The sequence below is a fragment of the Chiloscyllium plagiosum genome, chromosome 30, assembly GCF_004010195.1.
Source record: "Chiloscyllium plagiosum isolate BGI_BamShark_2017 chromosome 30, ASM401019v2, whole genome shotgun sequence".
Classification (NCBI taxonomy): Eukaryota; Metazoa; Chordata; class Chondrichthyes; order Orectolobiformes; family Hemiscylliidae; genus Chiloscyllium; species Chiloscyllium plagiosum.
In genome coordinates this window covers 38,990,179-38,998,826 of record NC_057739.1, presented here as the reverse complement: position 1 = coordinate 38,998,826, position 8,648 = coordinate 38,990,179, and the positions used below count along the sequence as shown (strand labels likewise).

General features: G+C 47.6%; 1 protein-coding gene across 2 annotated transcripts in view; it reads left to right on the top strand.

Annotated features, from left to right (window-relative positions):
* Positions 1–1,582: 1,582 nt before the first annotated feature.
* Positions 1,583–8,648, top strand: part of cercam (cerebral endothelial cell adhesion molecule) — a 119,757-nt gene continuing 112,691 nt past the window's right edge. The window contains exons 1-2 of one of the 2 annotated variants that reach the window (XM_043720437.1): positions 1,583–1,909; positions 5,754–5,864. In XM_043720437.1, the coding sequence (XP_043576372.1) occupies positions 1,689–1,909; positions 5,754–5,864 (332 nt within the window). In that variant the 5' untranslated portion in view covers positions 1,583–1,688. The remainder of the gene's footprint in view (positions 1,910–5,753; positions 5,865–8,648) is intronic. The other variant, XM_043720436.1, reaches the window with a different exon arrangement.

The window sequence follows — 8,648 nt, the reverse complement described above, 5'->3', positions numbered from 1 at the left end:
TGCCAGCTTACAGACTGGTTGAAGGGAAAGTATTGGTCAGGAATATACCACAAGATCTTCAGCATACACTCTTGAAAGAGGACACTTAAGAGGCAACGCCCTTGATACTGTGATGCTCCCTCAGTCCTGAAATCAAGTATCCGCCTGGATGATGCGTGGGTATTCTGAGGACGACAAGAGAATTACTGTCTCCCGCTTCCCCCCCCCCCACCCCAGACTTTAGTTCAATGTAGCTCCCTCCTCGCCTTCACTACCCGTTTTTGTTACTGCACTGCGCCTGGTCAACAGCAGTTGTTAATTGTTTCACTGGTGACTCAGTGGAAGTTTATATGCAAAGGAAATGAGAGGCCCTCATGTGGTGCAGTGGAAGTGTCCCTACCCCTAGACTAACGAGGCCTGGGTTCAAGTCCCAAGAGATATTTAACAACATCACTGAACAGATTGATTGGCAGAAGTAGGATGAAAGAAGTGAGTGGGGTAGGGACCCAGATCCAGAGGCTGTGCCACATTGTGATCCATGTCTCACACTTTGGAGTCTCTTGTTCAGGTATTGAAGTGGGACTGGGTACCCTTTACCCATCTAGCCCAGTCATTACTCTGCTCAGGATCCCCTTGCCCCTCACTGGGCCAGCCCCCAGTATTTCAAATTGAAACGTATGATAGGAGTTACGAGGCAAACAAAAGTGAAACTCATAACCTGTGCTTCAAAATGCGGGTTCCATGTCTCCTGGAGGGCCAGGGACAATCAGAGCTGTCAGTACCCCTCCTCCCTTGAGGCCAGCTATTCGCCTGCGGAGGCCATCGCAGCCAAGCTCAGTTAAATCCTCCATTGCTGGAATTTACCCCACTCTCCCCCAACCTAGCAACAGGGGGTCACTTGTAACCCTGTTTCGCCTGCACGGTGGCTCAATGGTTAGTACTGCTGCCTCACAACACCAGGGTCCCAGGTTCGATTCCAGTCTTGGGCAACTGCTTGTGGGGAGTTTGCGTGAGTTTCCTTCCCCCTCCCCCCCCCCCCCAGTCACAAAGATGTTCAGGTCAGGTGAATTGGCCATGCTAAATTGACCATAGTGTTAGGTACATTAGTCAGAGGGATATAGGATTGGGTGGGTTACTCTTCGGAGGGTCGGTGTAGACTGGTTGGGCCGAAGGGTCTGTTTCCACACTGTAGGGAATCTAATCTAATAAACCCCCGGGGGAGGGTGTTAATTTTCTCCCTGGAACAGATGGTGTTATCAGTTTCTGATTTTAAAAATGTTGAACAGTCCAACCTTCAACTTTGACACAAAACAGATTGCATTTTGAAACACAAATCATAAAATCCACCCGCCCTGTCTGTAAAATTTCTTTCCATTGACAATAATTTTCCTTCCCCCCCCCCCCCAACACTGCCACACATTTTAGCCTCCAGTCATGTTTTTAAAAGTTTTCTCATGTTCTAGCGGGGTGCCAACTCCGCCAGTGCAGGAACGCCTTGGAAACTTTTCAAAAACTTTCTTTCTCTCTCTCTCTCTCTGTCTGTCTGTCTCTGGATCCTATTCTCCGAGACCCTCCCCAGACCGAGTTGCTGACGCGTCTCTGGTGCTGCCTGGGGTGGGGGAGTCAGTCAGTGTTGTGTGACTGACTGCAACACCGCCTCCTCCTCCTTCATCACCACGCTGCTGCTGCTGCTGTTGTTGTTGAAGGCGATGGCTGGGGCTGCGTGCACGCTGCTGTCTCTCTGCCTCAGCCTGGGGCGGCTGCCTTCAGCTAGCGCCTACTTTTCCGAGGAACGGCAGCCCGGCGAGTCGCCGCTGCAGAGCCCCACCGTGCTGATCGCGATCATCGCCCGGAACACGGCTCACACCCTGCCTTACTACCTGGGGGCCATAGAGCGGCTGGACTACCCCAAGCACAGGATCTCCATCTGGTAACTGAACCTTCCTCAATCCGGCTGGGGGTGGGGGGCACTCTGTGGTTAGCGCCGCTGCCCGGGACCCGGGTTTCGATCCCAGTCTCGGGGGAGACAGCCCGGGTGCAGTCTGCGTGTGTCGGGTACCTCCCACAGTCCAAAGGTGTGCGGCTTGGGCGGATCGGCCATGGGAAAATGCGGGATTGTGGTGGATCTGGGTGGGTTGCTCACTGCAGGGCCGAATGGCCACTTTCTGCAGTGTTAAATTGCTTACGGTGTACAGGGATGTGCAGCTTTTGGTGGGTTGGCCATGGGAAATACGGGGTTGGCTGGGGCGGGCGGGGTTGTTTCTGGGTGGGATGCTCTTTGGAGGGTCAGTGTTAACTCAATGGGCCAAATGGCCACACTGTAGGGATTTGACAAAGTTATTTTGAGTTTGGAAAATACTTGGATCCAATTCCCTGTTTGCAAACTCTATTCTTTTTGCCTGTTATACTGGAATGTTTGGCTCCCTTCAGTTCAGCACCACCTGAACTCCACAAGGATTGTTAGTGAAGGAGTGGCATACCTCATTGATAACACTTTTAAAACCAAAAGCTCCTCTCTCTGTGTGTATGTGTGTGTATGTGCATATGTGTGTGTGTATATGTATATGTGTGTATATGTGTGTGTATATGTGTATGTGTGTGTATATGTGTGTGTGTATATGTGTATGTGTGTGTGTATATGTGTGTGCGTATATGTGTATGTGTGTGTGTGTGTATATGTGTGTGTGTGTGTGTGCACATGTATCATCCCCTTGCTCTCACTAGGGATTCCATGATTCTATTCTCTGACTCCTGACCTCAGCCCATGTGTTTACGTAAACTATAGCGGCTGGAGGAAGCCATTTGGCCCTTCGAAGCTGCATCTCCATTCATGGCTGATCATCCCCAACCTTGTTTCCTGCTTCCTCCCCTTTGCATTGAAGAGGCCCTTTAGGAACTGGAAATAAAGGGCCAGCAACGCCCATATCCCGTGGGAGAATTTAATCAACTACATCCATCCTTCTTCCTTCCTAGACTGCTTTCTGTGGCAGACAATTCCACAGGCTCTCCAGTGTCTGGGTGAAGGAATTTCTCCATGTCTCGCTCTCACTTATCCTTAGAATGTGACCCCTGGTTCTGGAGTCCCCAGTCATCGCAAACCTCCTCTGTACATTTACCTTGTTAGAATTTTGTAAGTTTCTATGACATCCCCTCCTTTAATCCCTTCTCAACTCCAATGAGTATATTTCTGACTCATCCAGTCTCAAATGAGCGTGATTCTGGCAGGGAGGTGAGTGGGAGTGGGGGTTAACCCTCAGTGAGCCTGAGTTAGGGAGGGGCAGAGATCAGTCAGAGCCTTTGCTCCTGGTCATTGTCCAGTGACTTTACCTACACAATGTGCAGGCAGTGGGACATCACCCCCCCCCCCCCCCCCCCCCCCAGACCAAGAGCTGCCAACTTACAGTGGAATGTGGTGTGAACCAAATCATTGGCGAGAGAGGTGCAGGTGGAGCTCATTCTGACTCTACACGTGAAAGTTGTAACAAGAACACTCCAGAGTTTTGGGACTGTACAACATTTGGCATGAGATGGAGCCACAGTTTTGAATAATATACATTTCCCTAAACTTGGAGTCTCAGTAAAGTGTTTCTGTTTGCAGCACAGTGGCAGCAGCCAAGTGTAAGTCTATAATGGACAGGAGATACCTTACACAGTCCGGATTGTGGCTGTTGAGTGATTTAAATGCCAGTTTTACTTGGGAACTAACTATTACAGGATGATCTTCTGTGTTTGTACAGAGACACCCATTTTGGAAAAAAAACATTTTATTTTAACGATTGTGAAAGTTGTTGTAGTTTTCACATTTGAGCTAAATAACTCATAGACTGGAAATACAACGTTCCACCCTGACAAACTAACATTCTCTTGCATCCAGTTTGTAAGAGTTGAGTTTTGGGACGTGTCCATTCCTCATTGTCCTTGAACTTAATGCCTTGCTCAGGCATTTCACAGGCAGCTGCATTGCTGTGGGTCTGAAGTCATGTGGAGGCTCGAGCAGGTCAAGGGTGACACTAGTTTTATGATCACTATGACCAATACTAGTTTTTCAAACCCAGACTGTGTTTTAATCAATTGAATTTAATTCCACCAGGCAGGATTTGAACCAGTGATTACCAATTTCCACTACCCTACCAACTCCATCTGATTGACCATCCCCTGCTTACCAAGAAAAGGTGATGTTGGGTTGATGGGCTGCCCCGTTTCATTTCAATAGATTTAATTCGACTGTGTGGCTAGGTACGTCGCATCAACAACCTGCATTTATATAGTGCCTTTTACATAGTAAAACATCTCCATAGCCCTTCACAGGAACAATAATTGAACATTTTGTTTTAATTCGTTCATGGGGCTTGGGTGTCACTGGCCGAACCAGCATTTAGAATCATAGAATCCCTACAATGTGAAAGCAGGCCACTCGGCCCTTCGAGTCCACACTGACCCCCCGGCCCCCCCGCCCCAAAAGAGCATCCCACCCAGACTCCCAGCAACTCCATGTGGAGCAACATTGCAAACTTTTCACTGTACCCCTGTACTTAAGTACATGTGACGATAAACCTAAACGTGACTCCTCTGGTACAGGAGACCACTAGGTGATGTTAGTAGAAGGTTTTAAATGAGAGAAGAAAGGGGAAGAGCCTGACAGGGGGAGTTCCCGAAGATGAGGGTGGCACGGTGGCTTAGTGGTTTGCACTGCTGCCTCACAGCACCAGGATCCCAGGTTCAATTCCAGCCTCGGGTGACTGTCTGTGTGGAGTTTGCACATTCTCCCCGTGTTTGTGCGGGTTTCCTCTGGGTGCTCCAGTTTCCTCCCACAGTGCAAAGATGTGCAGGTTAGGTGAATTGGCCATGCTAAATTGCCCACAGTGTTAGGTGCATCATTCAGAGAGAAATGGGTCTGGGTGGGTTACTCTTCGGAGGGTCGGTGTGGACTGGTTGGGTCGAAGGGCCTGTTTCCACACTGAGGGGAATCTAATCTAAAATGGGATTAAGACAGCGCCACCTGTGGGTGAGCAGTTAAAATTGAGGGTGTGCAAGAGGCTAGTAATAAAACTGTAGAATCCCTACAATGTGGAAGCAGGCCATTTGGCCCATCGAGTCCACATCAGTCCTCCGAGGAATGACAATATCTTGGACGGTGTGGGCCTTCAACTGCTTTGAGTCAGCCACGCTGATATGGAGTCACAGGGCTCTTGTGGTGCAGTGGTAGTGTCCCTACTTCTGATTGCAGAGTCCTGGGTTCAAGACCCACCTGTGAGAAAGTGAGGACTGCAGATCCTGGAGATCAGAGTCGAGAGTGTGGTGCCGGAAAAGCACAGCAGGACAGGCAGCATCCGAGGAGCAGGAGAATCGACGTTTCAGGCATAAGCCACTCATCAGGAATCCTGATGAAGACCTTATACCTCAAACGTCAATCCTCCTGCTCCTTGGATGCTGCCTGGCCTGCTGTGCTTTTCCAGCAACACACTCTCAATGCAAGTCCCACTTGCCCTTGGATTAGTGTCAGGTACATCTCTGAAAGGGTTGATTGAAAATATCAGTGCTGGACCTGGAGTCATCTTTGGACTAGATAGGTTAAAATTGGAAAGATTCTTGCCTTAAAGGATACCTGATCAAATATTTAGGTCTCTGTTGTGACTTACCCTTCCCCAGTCAGGTGGTGGTAATTAAAAGGGCAATACAGCAGACATTCTGCAGTCAGCTATGGCCTGCTAGCAGTGTGTGAGATACACAGTGATGTACATTTCTGCACTCAGGTTTCATGTCTTTTTGTTCAGGGCAGCAACGGATCACAATATAGACAACACGACCGCTATCCTGCGAGAGTGGCTCACCAGTGTGCAGAGGTTTTACCATTACGTAGAGTGGCGCCCTTTGGATGAGCCAGTGTGAGTATCTACACCTCCTCTCTACACAGCTCCTTGAAAGGAATGAGTTATCCCAGCGAGCAGTTAAAGTGCAATTGACTCAGGACTCCTAAGAGGACCCTGTTGAAGTGCTCATTGATATCACTGTAAATTATAGTATAATTAATTGAAGTCAGTACTTATGGTAAATTGTGTCATAATTTAAAGGCTGAATGAATCTCTGATTGTCTATTTTAGTTAGCAGTAGCAATCAGTGACTTTCACACATTGCTGTCTCTGCTGCAGCCACTGCTGTTAGTTACAACACAAATTCTTGTATAAATGTTTTGTCTTCTTTTTGCAATATCTACAATTTACCTTTTGTCCTCTTCCAAAGCCCACAATGGGTTAAAGGACTTGCATTTATACTGCAACTTGTGCACCTTTGGGATGTTCCACAATGCCTCATAGCCAGGTTTTGAAATATATTTCCTGTTGTAATGTAGGGACTAGCCATGTAAAAGCTGTGGTGACCAGAGCAGCACAGAGATTCGGAATCCTGCTGCAAGTAACTCACCTTCTGATTGCTAGTTGCCAGCCTACAAAGGCCCTAGGAAGCCAACAAATGGATAATTTTATCCTTCAGCCTTTATGGGTATGTTCATGGGGGTGATCGTGCTATAGGGGAATCATAGAATTCCTACAATGTGGAGGCAGGCTATTTGGCCCACCAAGTCCACAGCAAAGAGCATCCCACCCAGACCGAGCCCCCTACCCTCTCCCTATATTTCCCACAACTAGTCTACCTAACCTGCACAAGCTTGGACATCATAGACAATTTCAAGATTAGAGTAGTGCTGGAAAAGCACAGCCGATCAGGCAGCATCTGACAAGCAGGAAAATTGACGTTTCGGGCAAGAGCCCCTCATCAGGATGGGCTCCTCGGATGCTGCCTGACCTGCTGTGCTTTTCCAGCACCACTCTGATCTGCAGTCCTCACTTTTGCCTCATCATAGACAATTTAGCATGGCCAATCCACTGAACCAGTACATCTTTGGATTGTGGGAGGAAATCCACTCAACTACAGGGCGAATGTGCAAACTCTACACAGACAGTCATCCAAGGGTGGAATCGAACCCAGTCTATGGTGCTGTCAGGCAGCAGTAATAACCACTGAGCCACTGTGCCGTCCAGGGTAACGTCACTGAATTACAGATCCCAACACCTACTGTTGAGGGGCATGGGTTCAAATGCCCAATATGTCAGCTGGTGGAGTTTAAAATTCAGTGAATAAATCTGGTAGAGCTACTCTCGGTAGTGGTGATAAAAGCCAAGCCTGTTCACTAACACACTACATTTAGGGTCCTGTCTGTGACTTTCTATGAAATGGTTCAGCAAGCTGTCAGTTCGAGGGCAGTTAGAGATGGGAGGAAAAAATGTTTCTTCCTGCCTGCCTGCTCCAGACACAGTCGAGATATGACCCCTGTGCTCCAGAGGGTTTCGGTTTCGAAGTGGAGAAGAAGGATAAATGAAGCTCATAAGGACCGCTGTTGCATGTTCCTGAAGGATTTAGTGACGATACTGTAATTGTCGGAACCTGGATTGTGGATGGTTTGTACTGAGGGAATGGGTTAGATAGGGCATTGTTACCGTTGAGGATTTGACTTGTCCTGTAAGAGAGCTGAAGCCTGGATCTTACAATCTCAATGATTGACGGCTTTCATTAAACAAACATTGAACGCTGAATCAGAGGGACTGTTAGAAAGCTTGCACATCTGGAAACTGCATTAATTTTGCTGGCAGTTCTCTCGTGTTCCTTTTGTGCAGGTCTGTGGTAAGATGTTGAATTCTTAATGAAAACCATCTGGTGCTAAATGAACCTCCATGGGAATGAGTAGCTTGGACTGGCTTATCAGATTTATCTGTCGTTCTACGAAGGAACTATTTTCTCTCTGATTGCTCCTGTCACCTGTGGGTTTAGATTCCACCATTGCGACAGTCTGGACGGTCGGAGGAAATTGGTCTGTCTTTCGTGAAACAAGCACAAATATTTCAAGTGGCGGGGAAGTCTGAGGTGTATTACGTTGGATTCATTCTCTGTTTCCTTCTGTCTGAACCTGTGCAATCAAATGGAAATGAAATGTATTCCACTGCAAGGCTTCAGTCCACCCAAGGACATTATCTTCCTGGAGGCAAATGCTTTTCTCAGTGTGTCAATTCCCCCATTCGGTTTATTAGGGACAAGGGTGTCTTTCCGTCTCTCAGTCATGCCCAGTTTTGATCACTCCAGCATAAGTGGCCATTCAGATGACTGAGCTCTAGGTGCTGAAATCCTTTCTAACCAGCCTCTCCACCCCTCTCTTAAAATGCTCCTTGAGATCTACCTCTTTAGTCAAGCTTTTGGTTAACTGAACTGATGTGCCTCTGTCAGAATCTCATTGATAATGCTTCTATGTGGCGTTTTCAGAAATTTAAGCACATTAAAGGCACAAAATGCAGGTTGCTTTAGTGTAGAATAGACAATATCAATTCTCAATCGACCAAAGGGCTGAGAAGTGGCAGATGGAGTTTAATTTTGATAAATGTGAGGTGCTGCATTTTGGGAAAGCAAATCTTAGCAGGACTTATACACTTAATGGTAAGGTCCTAGGGAGTGTTGCTGAACAAAGACACCTTGGAGTGCAGGTTCATAGCTCCTTGAAAGTAGAGTCGCAGGTAAATAGGATAGTGAAGAAAGCGTTTGGTATGTTTTCCTTTATTGGTCAGAGTATTGAGTACAGGAGTTGGGAGGTCATGTTGCGGCTGTACAGGACATTGGTTAGGCCA